A 25,836-nucleotide genomic window follows, 5' to 3' on the forward strand; every position below is an offset into this window, starting at 1 on the left:
GCTGGTTTAGCTTAGTTAGAAGAATGTCTGGAATGATGGTATTGAATGCTGAACTAAAGTCTACAAAAAGGACCCTTGCACAGGTCTTTGGAGACTCAAGATGTTGTAGGATGTAGTGCAGAGCCATATTAACAGCATCATCTGTTGATCTATTTGCTCGGTATGCAAATTGCAAGGGGTCTAACAGCGGATCCGTGATGGTTTTCAGGTAGGAAAGCACTAGCCTTTCAAAGGTTTTCATGACTACAGATGTTAAAGCAACTGGTCTGTAGTCATTCAGTTCTTTGATGGTGGGCTTCTTCCGCACTGGGATGATGGTAGAGCGTTTGAAGCACGAAGGAACATAACACATCTCTAGTGATTTATTGAAAATATGGGTGAAGATGGGGGCCAATTGGTCAGCACAGACTTTTAAGCAAGAAGGAGTTATCTTGTCTGGGCCTGGAGCTTTTCCTGGCTTTTGTCTGTGAAATAGGTCCTGCACTTCCTTTTCTGTGATCACTAGGAGTTGTGAACCCAATGAAATGGGGTCAGTTGTAGGAGGCTTGGCTGTTGTTGGTGTGTCTGAGATGGGGGTTGTGGAGATAGGTGGCTGTAGTTTCCATTCAAACCTGCAGTAAAACTCATTCAGGTCATCTACCAGTTGTTGATTACCTTCAGCCTGGTAATCAGAGTGATGGCCTTCGGGAAGAAACTGTTCTTGTGTCTAGTTGTTCTGGTGTGCAGTGCTCTATAGCTCGTTTTGAGGGTAGGGGTTGAAACAGTTTATGTCCAGGATGTGAGGGATCTGTAAATATTTTTACAGTATGTTGGAAAAGCAACAAGTTTATCCATTAACACATCCATAATTCAGCTTTTGCATCCATTTACACTATGGCTATAGGAATCATGGTCTATCTTCATACATTAACTGGGCGAATGGATTCATAATCTGAATCACTGCAAACAAATGAAAAGTGTGGATTTTTTTCATGTGAACCAGAGGTCTGCTTACTAATTGCAGTGTACTAAAATGTAATGATTCACGAGGGATGATTATATGATCCATCAACCACAAACATAATTTGGAAAGAAAAGAAACCCCAAGCATGAGAACATGTGAATAATCACGTAAGGTATTTCCATATAGACCTTTTCTTCGGGGAGGCTGTGTTTATGGTAGCTTTGATTTAGTTATGCTGTAAGTGTTATCACATCTTTTGTTTATCACTTAAGATAAAGGACAATATGTAAGTGGCAGTGCCACTGTGCAGTATATTTACAGGTGTCATGATTCATATTGATGCTTTGTCATCTCTACAGTAGTCAAAAGGTCTTAGCAGGCAGAGTTGTGGAATTGCTTCATGAAATTTTAGATTTTCCAGTTAAAATATATTGTTCTGAAGAAGTAGGATGTGTATTAAAATCTGCATAAAAAGGATTTTATCTTTTATACTTTTTAAAAGGTAGCAGCAGGCTTAGAAAACGGTATTCAATAGCTAATACTGATGTCTTTCTTGTGTTTTTAATGCCCTCTTATTCACGTTTATGTACTGCGGACCAGGAGATGGTGTTTATGATACGTGACAGGATATTTGGAGGGAATTCAGTTGCAAAACAGTGTACAGAAAACTGTGTTATTGTTGCAATAGAAGCAAAACAAATCATGCAATCAGTGAGTGATACTTGTCCATTTTTCATGTGAACATAGTGTGATCTGGCAGAAAGACATTCTGAATGTTTATAGTTTACTAGTATGTGAAACCAGTGAGACACACAAAACCTGATATTATAATGCCACAAGATAGATTGCAAAGCAGGAACTAAGCTGGTTATGCAGGCTACACAGATCAGAAATTAGCACAAATCCATCAGTGTCCAAAGAAAAAGGAAGATTGAGAAAACAATAACTGGAAATCTAAAAAAAATAATAGGAAAAGAACAAGTCAGCATAGTATTTTGCTGGCCTGGTGTAGTATTAAACTACGCAGATATTTGATTTACAGTTTTTGATAATTTCATTGGCCATCATTCACCAAATCTTGCTGGTACATAACTCTATTTTTTCAGTAGTCTGTAATCAATTATTATGTGTGTTGGCTTATCAGTGCCCTTTCTTCCAAGCTTTTCCTCCCTACTTTTTTTTTTTTTTGGCAGCATTTTCACATGTAGATTTTAGATGTAGATTTGCTCCCTTCTTTGAATACTACCTGTTTGGCTCTTAGAAAGTAAGCACACAGCTTCTCAATACAAACACTGTAGTAGATGCTTTAAATCATCTCTACTTGCAGCAATTCCTGATCTGCAGAAATAACCTGGAAGGTGGAGCTGCAGTCTCTGGCTAATTCAAAGTGATAGCACCATCTACAGTCAGAGATGTTGTCTGCAATTATTATTTGGAAACAGCTGCAGTGATTCCTTAACACTTTGTTTCCATCCCTGTTCAGCCCAGATGTTATGAAATGCATGATGAAATAGATGATGTTTTCATGTTCCAGTAGCTAAATAAAGAGACATTTTTGCACTCAGCAAAAAATGCTTGATTTGAAGTAGGAAAAAAAAACCATACATCAGTGAAAGGGGACATGATTGCTGCTAAACAGCTAGGCACAGACCACCCTTATTTTCTAAAGGAAAGCCTGTTGACATCATAATTGTGATTCTTCAGTTGCATAGGAAATGCACTCTACCTATGCTATTTCCTTTACATATTTCAAGGCAGTTTGATAGTTCAGTTCTAATGAGTGTTGACATATTGTAGAAAACGGTAGTGGTTGGCTAATATAATAACAGATATAAACAATCCCAGTCTGTGGATTTGTAGGCATTGAGGTGTATTCTTCCAGCTTTTCTGACTCCCACAGTCTAGACGTGTAGGGTGTTTCAATCTGACACATAACTGACTAGAATCACAGTAGGCTGTTGAGCTTGTAGAGCAACTTCCTCCTTTAAGTGGGAAGACTGCCTAAAGGGATCTTAATGAATACCATTTTCTCTGAAAGAACTGGCATTGAACACTATATGAAAGAGCCCATTTCTTCATGAATTAACACTTTTGTCTGGTGACGATTGGCATTTATAAGATCCGTTATGTGTGGTTGTATAGAAGTGGAGTAGAAAACAAAGGCCTTATGTGCACCTATTAGTGATTGTGACTATTGATACTGATATTATTACTATTTTTAACAGAGACTACTTGGGAGCGACCAAGCAGTATTCCTGGAACTCCAAAGAATTCTGTGAGCCAGAAGAACTCCTTGCCTACAGGTAGGGGACAAATCATCCACAGGTGCATGCAGTTAGTTTCTGCAAAAGGAGAGGGGATCATAAAAGCTCTTACTATCTGCATTAAAATGGGAAAATCCCTGTGATATATTTGTCTTATCTTTAGAGAGAAAGTAGCACTAGGAGAATGCACGGAATTTCCTTGGCAGAGATATGGCTTGTGAGTAATATTTAGGTACCATCAAATCAGGTTCAAACTTCAGTGGCTCAATGCAGTGTGCTGTTTTGCCAAGAGTCAAGACAGTGATCAAGTACCCCATCAGTTGGTTATTTTGGATCCAGAGACAATAAGGGCACCTGCGAATAAAGAGATTTTTAAGAATTTAAAAGCATAACATAAAAATAGGGGTGGGCTGCTGCCAGTTGTAACAACTGGTTCGCCCAGAACCAAAAATGTGAGCGTGCACATGTGCACGGCATCAAGAAACCAGCAATTATTTAGGACATGATAGCATCAGGGTGGGTGGGCAGGCCCAACCTGGTTGGAACTACCAGTTCACCTGAACCGGTCTGAACCAGCAGCAGCCCACCACTGCGTAAAAAGCATATATACCAAACAAGATGAAATCAAAATCTCTAATAAGCTGTCAAGAGCTCCTTAAACATGAGAGCAGAGAACTCCAATTTCCACAGTACCCAGTGCTAGGTTTTGTGCAGAGGGTACCTACAAACAACAACAATTCCAGGTTTTGATAAAAACTAGGATACCATGACTTTCTGGCCCTTTTAAGGTCATGAGACCTGGCTTTGACTGAATGGCATATGAGTTTCACAGGTTTGCAGCTATGTAAAGACACTCTCCTTCCCTCCTATCCGTTCTCTTTTATTCAGTAAATAAGAGTTTAAAAAAACAGACAGGTTAACTCAGAATAAAATCTAAACTTCTAGACTTTTCTTAATATGAAGGAGAAATCAAAATATGTCACCAAACCCCTCAAAATAATAATGGAATTCTGCGTGGCCACTGCATATGCCTACCACCTTGACATATTCTGAATCTGCAATCTTGCAAGGATCTTCCTATGATATCCCTGATCCTGATTACCCACCGTATAAGTTACCTTTCCATTCTTCCATTCCTTGCTGAGTGTTGTTTTTCTACTCCATTATCCACTCTTCTGAACCAAAGTACGTGCTTGCTGTTCACTTTCCTCAAAGGAGCAGTCAATCTTTATTCCTTCTAGAATTGATTCACAGTCTTAGTAACTATCCCCGGATCCATAATTCATTGTCTTTCTTTTTTTCAGTGTCCAGCTTTCACAGCAGTACATTACTACTGTTAAAAAAAAAAACCCATTGCTTTGACAATTTTAATCCTTGCTGTTGTTGGAAAATCCTCATCATTGCCTTCATTTTTTTTCCTATGAAAGCAAACCCGCCATTTGGAAACCTGCCCTTATTGACAAACGTGTCCCTAACACGAGGAATGACACCAGGCCCACACTCACAAGGGCCACATAGGATGTCACCACCACACATCCACCCAGAAAGCAGACTCAAACACATACCGATGATGAAGCACAATCAAGGACCAGAAGCCAAACCGCAGCTGCAACATTAGCCATTTCAAACCCCTCCAATCCATACATGCAGCAGACTGACACCCACCATCAAGATGTAGCACGACCACGAACACAAAGCCAAACAACAGCAATGCACCAGCTCAAATCCCCCTGCAACTCAGACTAATCTGAACACAACCAAGCCCCCACCCAAACAGGACACACCCCCAGCCAATCAGAGCACAAAAAAACCCATCCAATCAGAACACAGCCAAGCTCCCACCCAATCAGTTCAAACCCCCACTAGCAGTTAAAAGGAAGAAACAGCTGCGATCACACATTGCTCCTAGAAGCATGAAGCTGAAGCCTGAAGATGACGAATGAGACTTCATCGAAACGTCACCAAGACACTTCTAATTTTACGCGGGAGAAAACCTGAATAACCAAAGACCTACATACAAACACCCGCGAAAACCTCAGAAAACATATATATATAAAAACCGAACTATACACTCTCACTAATGTACTAACATTCAATGGATTCCAAAGAAATAAGATTACCAAACTAATCCATAAAGAAACCCCCACTAAAATCCAAGACAGAGAACAAGAAAACGGCAAAGCCATCCTCCCATATATAAAAGGTACCACAGACAGAATCAGCAAGATCCTCCACAAACACAACATCAAGACAGTATTCTGCACAAACAGAAAAATATCCACCATCCTAAGAAACCCCAAAGACAAAATTGAGTTAGAAAATCAAAGAGTATATGAAATCCTATGCACCGCCTGCAGCACCACATACATCGGACAACCAACAGAAGAATAAGTGCACGCATTGAAGAACATAAGAACTCAATCAAAAAAGAGGAACCAACTTCTTCCCTGGTCCAGCACCTTAAAGCCACAGAACATAAAATTGATTTTAAAAATACCAGAACTATCGCCAAAACTGAACACTTTAGCAACAGAATAATCAGAGAAGTCATCGAGATAGAAAAACGCCCACACAGCATGAACAAACGAGATGATACCTCCCGCCTACCAGCCATTTGGAAACCCGCCCTTATCGACAAACGAGTCCCTAACATGAAGAATGATGCAAGACCCACACTCACGAGTGCCACACAGCATGTCACCACCACACATCCATACAGAAAGCAAACTCAAACCCACACCGATAATGAAGCACGACCACGGACCAGAAGCCAGACCGCAGCTGTATTATTAGCCATTTCAAACCCCTCCAATCCATACATGCAACAGACTGACACCCACCATAAAGATGTAGCACGACCACGAACGCAAAGCCAAACAACAGCAATGCAACTCACCAATTCAAATCCCCCTGCATCTCAGACCAACTTGAGCACAACCAAGCTCCCCCCAACAGAACACACCCTCAGCCAATCAGAGCACAGCCAACCCCACCATCCAATTAGAGCACAGCCAACCCCACCATCCAATTAGAGCACAGCCAAACCCCCAACTAATCAGAACACAGCCAAGCTCCCAACCAATCAGTTCAAACCCCCACTAGCAGTTAAAAGGAAGAAACAGCTGCGATCATACATTTCTCCTAGAAATACGAAGCTGTAAGCACCCAGCCTGTTGATGACGAATGGGATTTCGTTGAAACGTCGCCAAGACACTTCCAATTTTACACGGGAGAAAACCCGAATAAGCGAAGACCTATATATATATATATATATATATATATATATATGTATGTATGTATGTATGTATGTATGTATGTATGTATGTATGTATATGTATATGTATATGTATACACACACACACACACATATATACATACACATATAGCTATACATACACACAGAGAGAGACAAATGTGTGTGTGTGTCACTTCATTACCTAATTTTGCCATATGATTTTAAAGGCAGATTTATCTACAATAATCACATTCCATTAAGTGTGTCTTAACAAATAATGTTGCTTTTTGTTTCAAAATCTGAAAATACTTCAGCAATGTCCTGTTGGTGATGCTGAGAGACTATTTTCAACGCCTAAAGAGGCGTGTCCAATTGGCATCCCATAAGCCACATACAGCCCTGGACAGCTACTATTCTATTTGACTTTTTTTCTAAAAAAATCCCTGAGGCTTTTCAATGTCAGCTGACAAGTCTCATCCTTTCTGCTTTACCTTAAAAAACTGGCATCCCAAAGAGCAGCATCATGGTAAAATGAATACGTTCAGATTTTTTTTGCCCATCGTCCCTTGCAGAGAGTTTTAAGCCATCTGCTCTCATCTCGATGCTGTTCTTCAGCGGCATTTGTAGTAATTTTTCTAAGTGACTGACAAAGAGGGGGAAAAAATCTCCTTTCCTCAAAAGACTAAAGGGAAAAAAACCCTTTCTGTTCAAGAGAATAAGCCTTATTCCCTTGCCAAGAGTTTTTGTTCTGTAGTTCCATGCAGAAAAGTTTTTTCCCCTAGTTCTGCAGAAGCCATTCAGATCCTTATAGATCTCTTCCATGAATAGAGTTTGAAAAACCCCAAATTCCCAGGTTATACAGGAAAAATCTTTTGAAGAGATTCCTTTCCCCAGCACCTTCATTTCTCCTCAGTTATGCAATCTTCTCCTTTGGGTTAGGGATTAGTCCCCATTCTTTTAGCATCTAGAAAAAACATTTGTTAACTTGATTTTTAATTGCTGGAATATTTATTGCTTATTTTAATAGTAATTGTAATCTGTTTTATGTTTAAAAAAAAAAACATTTGGAAGCCCTCCTTCCCACCCCCAGCATGCACAAGTAGGTTAAATAAACAAAATAAAATAAATATTTCTTCATTTAACAACGAGATGGATAGTATCTGTGGAATACTGTATTTCATTTACTGAATTGGTTCTGGAGAGTGTTAAATAATATGTTAATCACCATTTAGGAAGGTCAAGTAAAATACTTGATTTTAACGTGACTTAAAACCCACCCCCTCTTTTCCTGCCTCCTTGGTCTGAACTTCATGTCTTTTTCTTACAGTGAACGGATATCACATACCAGGCACGTTGGCATCCCAGCTAGAGCCAAGCCACATGAGTCTCCGCAAAATCAGCAGTGACCCTCAGGTAAACTCACATAATGTGCTTCAGGATTCCTCTCTTAATAAATTTAGCTTTATTTACAAACAGGTTTAGTGGTAACTTAAAGTACAAGGAAGCTTGGAAATTTGTTTTTTTTTTTAAAAAAAAATTGTGAATCACCATTACTCCACAGCAAAGTCCAAGCTTATACTGTGAATCTCAAAGTCTTAATAGTTCTGAAGTACCTCTCTCCCTCCCTCCTCCCTCCCCCCCAGCAGTGGGTTCCACTTACCTTCACTACTGGTTTAGAATGGGAGTGCACGCACAGCGCTTCTGCGCATGCACAGATTCTGTGCATGCGCAGAGCATCCGTGATGATGTCTGGGCTGGTGGGTGGAGCCTCCTGCTGCCATCACTACCGGTTCTCCCGAACCGGGGCGAACTGGTAGAAACCCACTACTGTTCTCCCCTCTCTCTTTTTATTTCTCTCTATCTCTCTTTCTCTGTTGTTTTTATATGTCAAAGCTCCTATTGATCTTATTCAGTTTTGGCCATCTGTGATCATGGAAGTTCTTCAGGCAAGTCGTGCAATGTACTTTCTTTCTGTCCAAGTTTTAATTGCAATTACACTAACTGTCTGCTTACTCTTTGCTCTTTGGTCCTTACCTCATAGATGGAGGTTTTTTTGGTTTTTTTTTTGTTGGTTAAAATCTTCAATCAAATCTATGTTTCTCACATTTTTTATGATATGTGTGAACTCGGGAAGTGGGTATTGGAAATCCTCCATGAGCCTCTTTTATTACTATTTTGGAACATGTTGAAAGATGGCTTGAAGTTTTCTTGCAGAAATACGTGGTTTAGATCTTTAGGTCAAACGTGCCTCAGAATTCTATGTATAATTGTTGTGCTCAGTATAACAGTGTGGTGATAATGACAGTCCTTGACACCAGTCCAGCATGTCGCTGTGCTAGGAGGCTTTTGAGAAATTTCCACTTTCCTACATTCTAAACACCAGGATATCCTGAAGTGATCTTTGCATCACTAAATTGCAACCCAGTGCTCCCGGTAGTTTCCAGCCATTCATTAACAACTCCGATTGGTTTTATAAAATCACAGAATGGGAAGGGACATTTAGGCCACTGAATGTAGCCCCCACCCAGCTAATTGTAGGAATCCAAATTAAAGCTTCTCGGACAGATAGTTGCCTAGAACCCATCCTGCAAAGGAAAGGACACCATTATTCTGGATAATAATAGTTTCCACTGTTATAAAATTTGCTCTTAATGATTAGCCATTTTTTTCTAATAATCATTTTACATTTTAATTCAAATTTAAGTCCATTACACGGTGTCCTTACCGCTGAGACAATAGAATATAGGTCTTAACCTTCTGTTGTGTGACATCCTTCAAGAATTTGGAGAACGCTCTTATTTCTCTTTGTTTCAAATCTACTCAAGATGAAATATATCCAATTTTTCAATGGAAGTTATTGTTCCTAGTCCCCTGATATCACTGGTTGTCCTTTTCTGACCCTGCACTACTTACAGTAATCTGAATTCCTAAAGTGTAGTACTTTAAACATAATGCCTGAGCTGTGAGCCAACCGATTCAGAATAAAGTAAAAATTGTAGTACCCATGAAACCTAAATTGTAGTAACTTTTATTGCAACCACATCAGACTATTGATTCATAATCAACTTGTAATCAACAACTATTCCAAAATATTTTAAGTACTATTACAAAGCCATACATAAACCAAACTATATCTGTACGTTTAAATCATACTTCCTAAGTTTGCATAAGTCTCTGTTAAATTTCATTTTTTTTTAAAAAAATTAAGCATATTTGTCTATAACAAGATTTTATTTTTGTCTTCTATGATACTGGCTATCTCCCCTTTCCCTAATATTATATAATGTGCAGATTTAATCAGTTGCATTCCATCTCGCCATCCAAGTGATTAATAAAAATGTAAAGTACAAGTCCTAGAAATCTTCTGTCACTCTCTTCAATATTTCCAGAGTGATGAGGAAATTGCTTTGAATGTTCTGCATGTCTTAAAAGGTGAGACATGATGACTAAATATAGCTGAGTTATAAAGACCCAGTATTCTAGAATGCAACACTGAATCCAAAATTTAAATCCCCATTCTGCACCTCTATGGATTAAAATACATTTGGTCATTTCCAGCCATGACATTGCAAAGTAATTTTGGCAGTTTACATGTCAATTTCAGTTTCTCATTTACAATACCCACATGGTGATAATGGAGGAAATGTTACATCACAGATTACAATAGCATATTAGAAATGTAATTATGAACCTCTTCCTAAAGCCTATCAGATTCTTTTGTTATTTTATTATTTGGCCACTGATAAGATACAGCTCCTTCCCAAATGTTAAGGGAAAGAACTTGCAGGGCAATTTCACAAGTGATACTTGCATTTTCTCTGCATATTCTTTCAATAAAAAAGATACATTGACTAGGCTCTTACCATTTCTTCCTTTTTCCATTTATTATCAGCATTTCAGACAAATGTCAGGGAAAATTTATATTGTTCTACATCTACCAAATGTTTACATTGTGTGAATGATAAAGCAATCTTAGAGCAAACACTACAAACAAAACATCAGTCTAAGCTATTACCTCCAATGTAATACGTTCCAGCTCATAGAATTTGGTTATATTTTACCCTGGCTTTCCTCTACAGGTATGAATTCTGTTTAATACATTCTGGCATTATTCAGGAAAGTAGGCAAATTAATATTACTTGCACAGACTAGCTACATCATTGAATAGCAATATGAACCTAAGCTTCTCCTATGGAAAAAACAAACAAACTAGCTGTCTTGTTGCCATTGTTAAATTCTTGGATATCTGCAAGGTGTACCTTCTGCAAGGTATACCTAGGAAGCACCATTTTTAGGAAGTTCCTGTAAGTTATTGAAAGGTTCATTGTCATCATCAACATTTTGTGAGGCCCCTTGAATATGTACTATATTGCAGAATAGCAAATCAGAAAGTATGTGCTGCCAACACAATTAATTTGTTAGAGGATGGTGGTTCAGAAAAAATTGCTACTGTAAGCTTTGATTGAGTCAGCAAGTCATATCTTTTAGAACATGAAGAACTTGGTCAAAACAGCTCTGCTGGCCTTCTACACTGCGTGGGCCCTCAATCTCTCCTCCTCTCAATCTTTTCTGTCTTCCCTCCCTACCCCCAGTGCTGCCAAAAGCAGAGGCCCCACTGACAGCTGAGATTTCCAATACTTGGCAGTATCTTCATTCTTAACATTATCCAGTATTTTTGTTAATGTTTGCAGTGTCACTGTAAATTAGATTAATTTTGCCTTTGCAACATGAAGCATGTTAAAGATGCTAACAGGGTGGACCCTAAACAATGAAGATTCTGTTTTAAGAACAAAAATTAGTCCCTTTTCTTTCTTTCCATAACTCTTGGAGTAGGTACTGTGGGGGATTCTGCTGATGTTTAGCCTTTCATAAGGCTACACCTGACTCAGTCCACACCTTACTTTTTACATTACCTTCCTGAGGCATCAAAACAAATTCCCTCCCCCTCCTTTCTCCTGGGTTACTTTATTGAGGTAAGTGCTCTTGTAAACACAGTGGACAGTCCAAATTATCAAGGGCAAGGGCTGCTTCTTAGACTCAAGGTTTACAACATCTATGGCTACTATAGCATAGGAAAAAGGAAGTGATAAATGGAAGCGGTGTTAAACAATTAAAGGTGAAAACTGAGAGGATAATTTAATTCTAGAGCTGTTTCATCCAATAAGGTTAAAAAATTCAGGGTATATAAGAGGATGTACTTCATATAGCAAAACATGAAGAATGGTTTCAGGAACTGAGAAATAGGCTATAATTACTAAAAAAATAAGAATAAAATAAGTCTAGTTTAATGAAAAGAAGGACTAGGGGAGACATGATAACAGTGTTCCAATATCTCAGGGGCTGCCACAAAGAGGAGGGAGTCAAGTTATTATCCAAAGCACCTGAGGGCAGGACAAGAAACTATGGGTTGAAACTAACCAAGGAGAAAAGCAACTAAGGAGAAGAACTAAGTACTAAGAACTAAGGAGAAATTTCCTGACAGAACAATTAATCAGTGGAACAACTTGCCTCCAGAAGTTATGAATGCTCCAACACTGGAAGTTTTTAAGAAGATGTTGGATAACCATTTGTCTGAAGTGGTGTAGGGTTTCCTGCCTAAGCAGGGAGGTTGGACTAGAAGACCTCCAAGGTCCCTTCCAACTCTGTTATTCTATTCTATTCTATTCTATTCTATTCTATTCTATTCTATTCTATCATATAGAATATAAAATGCACTGTTGCATGTTAGGATTTGACTTCCAACTTGAATATCTTTCAAAGGAACAAATAAAAAAATATAAAGTTTTCAATTTCTATCAGTCATAGTTGATAGTATACATAGTGTGTATTACCTATAGTTTTAAAAGCAATATATCTCTCAGTGCAAACTGTTGGCTTTACACTGAGAGTGCAATGCAAGTGTGAAGATTTCTCACACCTTACTTGTGGACTTCCTGTAGGTATTTGATATTTCCATTATGGAAACAGAATGCTGAATTAAATAGGACTTTCATTTGATGTATGTAGAAAATCACAAAGTTAGCATACAAAACTAAGTCTGAAATTGAATGCATTCTCCAAAACTTTGAATCTAACAATTACTTGAAATAAATGCATTTCTAAAATAAATGCATGGTTGGAATAGGTCCACTGAACAAACAAATTCTGGATTGAGTTTTTACTTTTCTTGAAGATTCATTCTCTCTAGCTGAAAAGGCAGATTGAATAGTTACTATATTCTGTATCTTCCTTTATGTCTCTGGCATATCTCACCACTTTGAACACTTTGGGAGTGAACCTTGCTTTGTAGATACTTCTTGTGTGTGTCTATCTTGGTCTTTGTTGTTGTCATTGTTTTGTAGCACCCAGGATAGCGATCACGTTGAGTTCATCTGGTCTTGGTGTAAGAATTTAAATTAAGGGTCTTTATTTTGGATTTATTTAGGATTGTATCTGAATGGCACAGAATTAGATGATTTTTGAGCACACTATTCTATATAGGGCCGTGATAGCTCAGGCTGTAAGAAGCCTGTTATTAGAACACAGCAGCCTGCAATTACTGCAGGTTCAAGCCCGGCCCAAGGTTGACTCAGCCTTCCATCCTTTATAAGGTAGGTAAAATGAGGACCCAGATTGTTGGGGGGGGGCAATAAGTTGACTTTATAAATATACAAATAGAATGAGACTATTGCCTTATACACTGTAAGCCGCCCTGAGTCTTCGGAGAAGGGCGGGATATAAATGTAAATAAAATAAATAAATAAAAAAATATAGATTATTCATTATTTATTATTCTATATACAGTGCATAGATTTCATATTCGCATTAGCTGTAGGTGATTTGAAATGGCCAGTCAGTCATCAGAGCAGTTTCATGCAAGGCTCAAATGATTTTTGTTATACTGGCTTTGAAATGCAAGACTCAACCCAGTCAGCCAACTGGAAAGGATGGGGAAAAGGGAATATCTTTAGCTAATGTGATACAAACAGTTGGTTCAAAGAAGTTTTGATATTAACCAAAGCAATTTGCTGGTTTGAAACCTCAGATAATTTAGGTTTACTACTGAAGCTGCTAGCAGTTTATTGAGCATGAAAGTACATTCCATACAGGCAAAGCTGGTAGCTTTAAAGCAATTTTTTTTGTTACTTATATTCTGCCCTTTTTTTTAATACACAACTCACGGTTGTGTATTTATCCTATTTTCACCCCAATAACAACTCTGTAAAGTGGATTGGGCTGAGAGAAATGACTGGTCCCAAATCATCCAGCCGGTTGTTTATGCCATAGCACATCTAAAAGTCACAGTCGTCTTGTTTTTGGTTCAGTACCTTCAACACTACACCAAACTGGCTCTTAACGATTATTTTTATAAAGAAAACAGAGGATTTAGAATTCTTCATTATATGGTTCTTTCCAGTAAAATTAGCAATCAGCCCTAATTTTGTTGTAGAACTAATACTGGCCTGCTGCTTGGTGATTCCTTTTCTTTACATGTGAACAACTAATGCTAACAGTGTTATTTTTTAAAAAAAAAAATCCCTTGAGACATTTTAAGATATGAATGTGTGAGAGATTAAAGCGTTTCTTGGCTCTCACATTCATGCCCTGGATTAAAGATTGATAAAAGATGTATTTTGTTTTAAAATGAAATTAAGAGAAGCTGATTCACTTACATAACGATGCTTTGAAGGAAAAAGAAATTCTGACCCAGAAATCAGAGAGGAGGCAGAGCATGATGCTCTATTCCAGACAGAGGTGGGTTTCAGCAGGTTCTGACCGGTTCTGGAGAACCGGTAGCAGAAATTTTGAGTAGTTTGGAGAACCGGTAGTAAAATTCTGACTGGCCCAGCCCCCCTCTATTCTCTGCCTCCCAAATCCCAGCTGATTGGGAGGAAATGGGGATTTTGCAGTAACCTTCCCCTGGAGTCGGGAGGGGATAGCAGTATCCTTCCCCTACCACGCTTACCAAGCCATACCCACAGAACCGGTAGTAAAAAAATTTGAAATCCACCACTGATTCCAGACTATACTATAATGCAGATAAGATGGACTAGAGCGAGATGCTCTAACCTGAGGAATATGGCCCCTAAAGAATTGGTTATTCTTTATATTAAATCTGTTTCCTAGATTTTTGTTACTATTGTCTATCAATTTATCATATGCAATTCAAAACAAAACAAAACAGGTGAGCTCTGTTTTTGAAGTACTTTTTTTTGTTGCTCTGTGTAGTGCTGGGCTATACAGTGTACATTTATTTCTTTATTTTGTAAGAGATATAGACAATAAATGAACCTTTCAAGAATAATGGATGCAATTAAGGATGGAGCAAGACATGTCCATCATGCTGCTGTTAGCTGTTGCATGGGGTTTGAGATGGAATAGCAGAGCAAATGTCAGCTTTAAACATATAGCTGCTGTCTCCTTGATAGAACGCTGCACCCAGTGCTTTTTGTTTAGTTCATTTTGTGTCTGTCAGTTTTATGCAAGGAATGCTTTGTAAAGCTTTTAGTCTTTTGCAAATATAAGTAGAGGAAGCCTGAGGGACAGCTGCATTGTAGTTTTAGCTTCACATGCAGACAGCTATAGCTGGATGAAGCAATTACTTTTGTTCAGGGTTTAATGTTTTCCGAGTTGTTCATTTTCACGTGTTTTTATAACAGTTTGCATTTTAGAAGACCATATTTTTCCTAATGCTGGCTGGCTGTGTTTATTTATTTTCAAGGCAGCTGGGTGTTTGTTTGTTTGTTTTTTAAATGTGTTGGATTTTTTTTTATTTTTTTTTTATTTTTATTTTTTTGTATCAATGCATGCATTTCTGTGCAAATCATTCCACTAATGTAAAGACCACACTATGCACTCTTTTGGAGAGCTGTATCTTGACATTGAAAGAGTGCAGATTTTAATTCTGGAAAATGCCAATTAGATAAGCTTGTGTTAAATGAATTGCTTCCCTATCTCTACTTAGGAAATATGTCTTTACCTCTTCTGACTGAGTTTTCAAAGCCGTCAGAAAGAGAAGGGGGAATGAAAGGTGTCTGAACCTACAGTCAAAACATTGTTGATATACACCAACCGCGGTATATACATGTGGAGTTTCTGATAACTCTTTAGACTTAGTACCAAGAGAGTCCAAATCCAGCGTTGGTGTGCAGTTGAAGGGTTAATTCCAAAGCAAAGCAGTGATTGGAAGGGGAGGGGTCACCCTCTTTCGAATGAATTATCTGGCCATACAGAGCTTATGTGCTGCTTCAGGATCACAGTACAGAACTCTCCCATGCAAAAGCCCAGCTGCCAAGCTGTGACACTTCCAGACATGGGAAAAGGCTAACCCAGGAATCAAGCAGAAGGGACTCTGCTCACAATTGACTTGCGTACAGCTTTAAACACCACCTCCATACACATATCCTTACACACACACAATTTCCCAAGAAACGTACCATGTCGGATGTGGAATGCAGTTTTGATGATGCTTCTTGCCTCTCTCCTCAGAGTCCTGGGTCTCCATCACCTACTCGAAAGCAAAATAAGGAGAACACCTTTACGGTAAGTAGAATCCTGGAGTGATAATCACCAATCCAGTTGCTATGGTGATCCAGTCAGCAAGTAGCACTGCAGGCCGGGCTGGAGGGGGGTGAAGACAGGATTTTGTGTGCTGGGGTCTGCCTCATGTTTTCCAGATGTAAACATGGTTCTTCCTCTCCTCAGCGGTAGCTGCAATGAAGCCATGTTTAAAAGGCTGAAGCTAGCAAAAAGCCTGTTACACAGAGATAGGAAAGAAACATCAGAAAGCAAAAGAGAGGGTGGGTGACCCTTCTGTGTGCTGGGATTTTTAAATTGCAGTTGGAGCAGTTTTTGTTCGTTTTGTTCAAACAATTTATTGCTAGTGAAGTCATATAAAGAATGGAGCGTTCTTGTGAACAGTGTACACAATGCAAAAAGTTGACACCAAGGTTTCATGAAACTGTTTTCTATGATGGCTTTCCTTTCATATTTCAGTGACTAGAGAAAAATAAGTGTGTGTCTGTGTCTCTCTCTCTGTATGTGTGTGTGTATGCGTGTGCGTGCACGCTTTTGTGTGTGCGTACACAGTTATTTTTCTCTAGCATACATACATACATCAAAATATATACATTTTGAAGTTGTTTTTCAGTGTGGATGGCTGAGATGTTATATTTTGAATTCTGTTTTTTAAATCAATGTAAACTTATTCTTCACACCATTGTCGCTCATAAACATGGATCACATGTTCAAAATTTGAAAGCAGTGATGAAAAAGCTATAAATGCTTCTCTGTTGATATGTGAGGTCTGCCTTTTTGCTGCAAACAATAAAGAAATTTGTTGAAGCAACATGACATCCCTCAATGATTGAGTAAGAGAGAGAACGCCAGGGAATTGGTATATAGTGGAATGATTATTTATATAGGTGTTGATGTTCTTTTTTGAAATCCATTCAGTTTGTACAGGTTTGAAATGTACTTTTAGTGTTGTATAAACTTAGACCTTTTCGGATTTACACTGGGCTGTGAAAATACGGGCTCATTTGGATTTTGGAATGCATCTCTATTGTGGCACAGCGATTTTGGATTTGTTTTGATGAAGGGCTGCAATAGGATCAGATTTACTGAATGAATTGCAGATTGCTTCATTTCTCAATGAAATGGTTAGCAACCAAAATAAATACCTTACATTGATTTCCAACTAGCAGGTTACCAAAAAACAGCCCCAAATTTTGACAAAGGATATTCATTTTTATTTGGTTGCCTTCACTCTATTGTTTATTTGTGCTTTAGACTACTTCAGGAATTGTTACACCAGAATAAGTGTTTAGTAATGTCAACTCGGCTAACTTTACTTCTGAAATCATTGTTTCTGAATTTGCCTGAAGCAATGTCATTTTCTGACAAAGTCAGAATAATCACAGTAAGTCACAAATGAACGAAAGAAAAATTGTACTTTGTTATTACTATTATATTCTTTAACCTAATTCCTGAAGTGGATTGATTTTGCACCTCCAATACTACAGATTTTTTTCCATTCCTTTCTTAAGTTCCAAACTCAACATTGAGAAATATCATCATTTCTAAAGGAAATGTCTGAAATAGCATAGTTTCCTGCTTGAACGGGGGAGGGGGGAGGGGGTTAGACTAGACGACCTCCAAAGTCTCTTTCAACTATGTTCTTCTGAATATCTCAGATGTTCACCATTGATTTCCAGAAACTGGAATCCGCAAACTATCTGTTGATTTTTCTTGCTTCAGAATAAAAAATTCAGAAGTTAGGGGAGCTTCATCACTGGAGGCTTTCAAGAAGAGACCTGACTGCCATTTGTCAGAAATGGTGTAGGATCTTGGGCGGGGGGGTTGGACTAGATGACCTACAAGGTCCCCTCTAACCCTGTTAATCTCTTAAATCTATTAAAATATATCAGATGATCAGGAGACTTTGAAAAAGTCTCAGAGAATGCTGCTTATAAATAATACGAAATCATGTTTTGGAAATTGAGATACTAGCACCAATCATTGCTAGGCTCACTTGTCTGTCCCCATCTTGTCTTCTTCCTTGTATATCACAGTTCAGAATGTCTGACTTTGGGCATATCAACAAGATATAAGTTGACATTAGTATAAGAACAGCCAAATAATGGCAGTGTCTCCAGGTAGGCACAAACCATTATTTGGTTTGCAGATGTTGAAGAAAATCGGAGGTTGCACAAATGTTTGATGTCCTACAAGAGGAGATGCTATCCCTAGATTAATTCCCATAGTACTAAAATATGGTATGAAAACAGCTATTTTGTTTTGGTGGAAAATATAGAGTACTTACCAATTCACTGCGATTTTTCCCAGCAAGTGTTTCTGTGGTCAAAAATTAGTTCCCTATGCTCCCATTATTATAATTTCATTAAAAAATGTTCCTCCAATTAAAATATTGTGGATAAATCAGATATCTATAAATATATCCACATTGTAGTGCTGTTGAATAGTGACATAGATCCTTTGTCCCAAACAGGGTGCCTTTTTATGCAATCAACTCTTGAAACTTAAGAGGTTAAATACAACATTCATGATAAGAAGGCCTTACACTTGTACTTGCTGGTGCATAGTGTATGAAAATGGAAAAGAAGAACAAAATTAATCATGTAGTATTGGAGATGGAACTACACAGCCTCCTACTCATATGCTAACAGGAATCTGTAACACTTGAAATATCTTGATTCTTGCCCAAAATCTTTTTTACACAGAACACTGTTAACTTTAGGCAAACGTTTCAAAGTCGCATCAGCAAAGATCCTTTGATGTGTGAACATAATGATTATTCTTACTCTCTTTGCATTTTCCTGCAATATATACGTTGTACACCTGCACAACATACATATTCCAAGGAGGTGTGCAGCTGTGACTTTCAGCATTTGCTTCTCCAGCAAGTTCACAGGAAATTGTGCTTTTGGCACTCAGTCACATTCAACACTGACACTCTGTTAAAAGGATTTAGTCGGTATTTAAATCATCTGGAAATGCCCCCGAACCACATTATGGCCAAATGATGTTCCATTGGGCAGCCACGTCCTTCAGATGCCAACAAGTGTTCATAGAGAAGTCATGGCTGTAAATGAAGTCATTCAATATTTCTTGGAATCCTCATGAGAGGAACTGCGAGCAAGAGATGTTGGACAAGATGTTGTCTTTCAGAACATGCCTTGGATACTATTTTTAAATAGCTTTTCGACTGTCCCCAATGATGCTGTTCCGAGACTTGAATGAAGTACTCATTATGATTTTGGTCTTCGTTTCAGGGATCTTCATATATTCTTCTTTTCCTTCACAAAAACAGCATAATAACCATTTTTAAGGGACATAAACAGGTGGAAAACAGGCAATGATTTTTCATAGGCAGAGTTGTAAGAGTAGTCTTAAAATGGACAATTTTACCATTTTGTGTTTATTTCTGCCTATCAATTTCTGGTCAATCTAACTTTCTCAGAGTTTTGTAGCATTTCTGACCTGGAAAACATTTTTAAAATACTAGAAACATAGGCAGTGCCACTGCAAGCAGGAACACCTATTTTGAGTATGAAGGAAAGAGATGCTTCTTAGATGCTGCCCACATAGCACATATAGCCACCATATAAAGATACATTCCAGAAGTATTTTACATTTTAAAAAATAGTTTATGAGCATGAGCACTCATATAACTCTACAAAAATAGAACAATAGCCCGTGCCTTTGGCAATTTGTTACAGAAATGCTTTTTTCTTAAAACACTCTATTTCTCCATCTTCCTGCAATACTTGATTAAAAAACCTATTCTGCTTGAAGGAAGATTTTCCATCTTATAAAAGTGCTACAACCATCTTGGGTTTATTGTTCCTATAAAATCAGAAGGTAATGCTTGGGCCCTTAGGTGCTTTGAATTTCAAGGCAAAAAAGGACTTTTGAGATATACAGGAAGCATCTATCTGTGATTTATTTGTAACCAAGCTTGAGATTTTGCTGCAGTTGGGGACTGTTGCATGATCCCGAGAAAAGATGCAGCTGTTTTGTTTTGTTTTGTTTTTTAAAAATTTGTAGGGAATTACGAATAGGTGATACTTGAGTGTCATCACACTCACACGTTTCAGGTCTTGAAACACTAGACAGCTCCAATAACCATACCTGTTGCTCCACAAAAATAATCTGTACATTTTTTATTTCTTGTTTTGGAAAAATGCTCATCCATATTCCATGTCCATCCTACCAGACAAAATGCATAGAATCATATATGGTTGGAGCAATGACAAAATTGCACAATTATTACTGATAACACTGGATAATATCAGTATATTCTCCATTATATGAAAAAGGCCTGCATTTTTCTTGTCTGGAAAGAAAAGACAACAAAGAGACTTGTCAGCTATGTTGAAGTATCTGAAAAAAATGTCACACAGAAAATGGGGTAGGTTTGTTCAGGTTGTTCCAAGGACAAAATAGGAAGCAATGGGTTTAAATACAAAAGATTTGTATTTGGTTAAACATCCTAATAGCAAAAGCTGTTTAACAGTGAAACAAGATTGTCTTGGCAAATAATGGATTTTCATCTGCTGGAGGTATAATGCCATCTGCAAGAAAGTCTTATCGTATGGGATTCCTCTATTGAAGAGGAGATTGGACTAGATCTCACTAGATCTCACTACAAGACCCACTCCATAAGTGGTCCCGTCTTCTATAATTCTGTGATTCAAAAGGTATATAAAGAACATTCTGATGTAGTTGGTATTTCTTGTATATTGAAAACAATGATAATTGGAAACTTAGGTATTTGTTTTTGTATACTTGTTGTTTTCCCTGAAATGAAGGAAATAAACGGTCTCTCAGCAGGCTTCATAAATTTAACTAGTGAACATTTTCCAGCGATCAGTTGTACACTTTAGAGAAAAGAAGCATGAAAATGAAATCCTTAATTATTATTATTCTTTCTCTCTCTCTTAAGGACCCACAATATATATCTGAAAATTATTGGAAGTCACTTGCCTGTAGTGATTTATGCATAACTCATGCGATATCATTGTCAACAATCACATTAAACAAATACTGCATTTATCATTCAGTTGAAGAAATTATATGTGGATTTTTTATCTACCCATGGGATTCAGAGAATACTAATACCCACCTAGCAAGTTTCATAGAGAATTTAGTGCCCTAATTTAGTGAGTTCTAGGTATATAGATAATTGAATAAATATACCTTAATAACCATGTGTTTGTGATTAATATATTCTGATAACAGCCATCTTTTTGGGTTTAATTGCTTTTGGAATTAATTCACCTGAATAGTTCTGTACATATGGTTTGTAAGAAATAGCTTTGTCTTGAAGGGTTTCTAGATTTTTCTGAAGGAAAAAAAAATGTAATTCAAATTGTGGTTCTATCTTGTTCCGGGTCTTTTTTCTAGATATTGCAGAAGCTTTCAGACTGAGGAAGCTCTTTCTACCTGCTTTTGATGACATCTTCTGGCTGGAGAGAGAATCACTCCAATAACTGCCTATATCTATGTCCTGTTTAAGCATCCAGATTCTACATATGTGGCATCTCTCGGTTTCTGAGTTGCTTTGCATGTCCAACATATTTATATTACTTTCTTTTTTATTAGATAAACTGTGTGACTTTTCCCCATCCTGACACAATGCCAGAACAGCAGTTGCTAAAACCTTCTGAATGGAGCTACTGTGATTATTTCTGGGTAAGTGAGCAGTTTCCCATATGCTGTTTACTGCAGCAGTTGAGCTTTACACAGGATGAGACATATTGCTAACATCTCTGATAGCAAACATGATAAAATTGAAGCCTAAAAGTTGATGCATAAGACACTGCAAAAGTTATTATCTTTCTTTACGTATGAAATCTGGCAGAATCATATTGTTAAAACCAAATGACTGGAAAAAGGTAGAATCACTTCCTGGCCTTCCAGTCTGCAATGCTCTAAACAAGAGATGAGTGATTCATAGCTGTAAAAAGGGTTTCCCCACCTATCAGGCAAGCAGATCACTCAGTAGGTTCCTATTATATGTTGCTGGAGAAAAAACAATTATTTTGAGGAGGGAGGGAAGAAAAGGGGAAGGAGAAAAAAGCCTTCCTTTCAAAAGTCACAGATTGAACACTTGTTATCTAGTAATGTTGATCAGCAACTTTGGGTTTGCACAGCATAAATTCTCCCTCCGCAATTTCTCATAGTGTAAAACCAGTAATCTGAAAGTTGCATTACATTGGGACAATCAAAAGTTTTTTTCTCACTAATGAAGCCAAATATACATATCCCAGGATAATATTGCAGGATCCAATCTGGGTCGGTCACTGAGACCAGAGGTTTTGTCTTCTGAGCTTTCAGAATTGTGCTCGAGCATAATTCAGGGTACTTCTCACTAGCGGAGTGTAACACACTTTATGTAAACACAGAGAGAGAAAAGTTCCCTGAAGAAGGGCTCCAGCACAAGTCAGTAAACAGTCACCTCTGGTCTCGGTGACCGACCCAGATTGGATGCTGCAAAAGTCTTTTTGCTTCTCTGTTCTGTTCGTTGACCATATGCCCAAGAAAAGAGGAAGAGTGAATGTGTGTGTGTGTGTGTGTATGTTTGAGAGACGGTGGCTGCATATAAATGGGTAATGATCTCCATCTCCAGTCTGTAATCACTGTAGCCATTAGAGCCATAAAACTGTGTCCAGCCATATCTGAACCTAACAATTTATATAGAAATAGTGTTTTATGTATCATTCAGCTCATTTGCATCTATCTCATCATGTCTTATTCACCAGAGATGGTTTCCAAAACAGTTGTAGTAAGAAAGGAATGTGTATGTCAATAAGCATGATCATGCCTAAATGGGTGAATAAAATACTAAGTCTAGGTTGATATCTTTCTCAATCAAGTAACTGATTTCATGTTACCTTAGAGCATCAAGAACTTTTGGTTAATTTTTGGTTGACGCAGAGACAAAGAAAATGAAATTTACCAAATGTACTATGAATGGTCTACCTCCCTTCTCATTTGTCTTGTACTCCTGGATTAATGACCTATAAATGTCAATTTGTCTGAGCCTGATATTAGAAGCCTCACTGTACAACACCACCCCCCACCCGTTTGTATTCAAACTGTTTATACTCACTACTGACCACTAGGGGGACTATACAACCAGTTTTGTTCTTGTTGCAATTCATCTGGCATAGATAACCCCATAGATAGATTGGAGCTCAATACATTCAACTTGTTAGTTGGATTTGAACTTGCCCACCTGAAGTGAGTTCACCAGTTTGCTAAATCTTTCAAGTTTGTTTAATTTTTAATACTGGGTTGTAAGCATTCTTGAACTTGTGAAAAGTGAGCGTGAAGATGTTTGTAGTAATAATAAAAAAAGGTAGAATTTCCTGGAAGTTGCAAACTCAGAGAAGAAAGTAAAGTATAGCTTGAACTGGAGATTGCATTTAGGAAGACTTCTTGTTAATTTTAATTGGATTGCCACTGCCTTTTTCCAGAATGTTCTTTCAGCTTCCCAGTTAACCAAAACCCTGGACTCCTCAGAAGAGGCTGTTCCTTTTTCAATCTGTACAATCCCAAGCAGTCCATTATGAGATCCTTTTACAATAGTCATTGTCAGTTCTTGTGATTGTAAAATCCCCTGCTATTGAATGGCTTTTTTCCTGAGTGCAAGAACAAGCTCAGGTGCCCATGACTTGCTGCTTCTTCTTTTTTTTTTTTAAAGAAATCCTGGCAGATTTGTTAGCACCAATTATATCTCTGGTATATTAGGACGGAAGAGAGGGTGTTATGACAGCTGGATATCTCCCAGCATATTTGCAAATGCCTGTTAACAGTATAAGGATGTGATTGCATTTTCTAACACATCTCACCTGGCCCATTCTTTTGCTGTTCCGTTTTCTTTAGACTGATAAGAAGGACCCCCAAGGGAACAGTACGGTCTCGGGATTTGAAATTCTTCTGCAGAAACAACTGAAAGGGAAGCAAATGCAGAAAGAAATGGCAGAGTTTATTCGAGAAAGGTAACTTAGAAAACTCATTAATGAGCTAAATTGACTCCGTTGTGGTTTGGGTTTATGTTTCCTGATTCTCTCCATGTACAAGTCTAGTGGAGCATTTTCTGTTAAACACAACTAATATTCAGAGATCAGACGGCAAATGGAAGGGTGGGTTTGTTACCCTTTTTTACTCTAATTATTGTGTATTGGGTTCGAGGAATTACTGAGGCGACTACGAGCGTAGTAAACAAGCAACCTTTAATGAAAGCCAACTTCAAAACAATAATGGCTGGCACCCTGCGTTTGACAGCTCTTATATAAACCTGCTGTCAAACAGGAGAGCCAATCAACACACTAAGAATTCCCGCCCATTGGGTTGCCATGCGTCTTAACCAATAGGATACCGTCTCTCATTTAACATGGCGGCTCGCCGAACACAACACTCCTTCCCCCCCGGATCGCGCATGCGTAGTCCTGTAAGTATGCCGGGGGCCGACGCGGTCTGGTGGATCGCCGTAACTCAGGAACGGACGGCGGCTGGACACGAATGGAAGGAGGTTGGACCTGCAGCGCTGCAGAGGCCCCAGAAGGTGGAGCCACAACGATGGGAGAAGTTCCACCCCCTGGTAGGTCGGGCGGTCGGTTGTCGCTGACGGCATCATGTGGAGGGCTGGAACCCGGAACAGAATTAGAGGGAACGACACCAGGCGGGCATCGGGTGTTCCTCTCGCCACGAGGGGAATGGCTAACGGTCGCCCTCGTAGTTGGTCCACGTGGCGCCGCCACGTCCGCCGCCTTCGAGGCGGACCCTATAAGAGCAGGGACCAGTTATGCCCGAAATAATGCCAGGTAGCCAACGCGTTCACCCCAAAATTTTGCACATAGACGTGGTCCCCTCTGCGAAGGACCGGGCGGCCGGAGCAGGTCAGGGGTGGTCTGGGTGAATAACCGGGTGGAGTCGGTCCAACGTGGTCCTTAGGCGGCGCCCATTAATAACTCAGAGGGCTTCTGTTAGTACTGGGGCAGGGTGTCGTGTGCTGGGCCAACAGATAGGCCGATACCCTCTCATACCAGTGTCCCGTGTCCAACCTGGCCAGGGCTTCCTTGGCCGATCGCACGCCCTTTCAGCAAGGCCATTACTAGCCGGGTGATATGGCGCAATTGGGGCGTGACGGATGCCCTGGGATGCCAGGTAGGACAAGAAGGTGGCAGAAGCTAGTTGCGGTCCATTGTCTGTTACTAGAACATCAGGGAGCCCATGGGTGGCAAACAACTTGGACAAGACCTGTATCACTGCCTCTGAAGTGGTGGATGCCATGAGTGCTATCTCAACCCACTTCGAATAGGCATCCACCACAATTAGGAAGGTGCGACCCTTGAATGGGCCCTTGAAATCCAAATGAATCCGCGACCACGGGCCCTGGGGTTTTCCCACTCTCGGGCAGCGACTGGAGCCGCCGGCCTGGACATCTGGCATGCTTGGCATTGGGAAACCCAGTTAGCTATGTCCTTATCTAATGACGGCCACCAGACATAGCTCCGGGCTAACCCCTTCATCCGGACGATGCCCGGATGACTTTCATGCAACCGGGAAAGCACGGGAACTTGAAGTGCGGGGGGAACAACGACCCTATGTCCCCACAGCAAGCAGCCTCGCTGAGATGACAACTCGTGCTGTCTGGCGAGGAACGGCCTGAATGTCGCGGCCGCAGTGGCCGCGGGGTTCAACGGCCAACCCCGCCCACCCAGTCCAGCACCTGCGAAAAATGGGATCGGCAGCAGAGGCAGCCGCAATGTCAACGGCCGTTACGGGGACTCCCAGTCCTCAATGAGGAGAACCGGAGAACCGGTGCCGGATCGTGGACTTGTCCAGGCACGGGCAACGACTGAGCGCATCAGCGTGTGCGATCA

At 39.3% G+C, this 25,836-nt stretch overlaps 1 protein-coding gene across 5 annotated transcripts in view; it reads left to right on the top strand.

Annotated features, from left to right (window-relative positions):
- GAS7 (growth arrest specific 7) overlaps nucleotides 1-25,836 on the top strand; it is a 173,491-nt gene that overhangs the window by 119,311 nt on the left and 28,344 nt on the right. For all 5 annotated transcript variants that reach the window (XM_058173192.1, XM_058173196.1, XM_058173194.1 and 2 more), the window contains exons 3-7: nucleotides 3,169-3,246; nucleotides 7,770-7,855; nucleotides 15,911-15,964; nucleotides 21,548-21,637; nucleotides 23,834-23,949. In XM_058173192.1, coding sequence (XP_058029175.1) covers nucleotides 3,169-3,246; nucleotides 7,770-7,855; nucleotides 15,911-15,964; nucleotides 21,548-21,637; nucleotides 23,834-23,949 — 424 coding nt within the window. The remainder of the gene's footprint in view (nucleotides 1-3,168; nucleotides 3,247-7,769; nucleotides 7,856-15,910; nucleotides 15,965-21,547; nucleotides 21,638-23,833; nucleotides 23,950-25,836) is intronic.

This window comes from Ahaetulla prasina, chromosome 2 (assembly GCF_028640845.1).
Source record: "Ahaetulla prasina isolate Xishuangbanna chromosome 2, ASM2864084v1, whole genome shotgun sequence".
NCBI classification, from domain to species: Eukaryota; Metazoa; Chordata; class Lepidosauria; order Squamata; family Colubridae; genus Ahaetulla; species Ahaetulla prasina.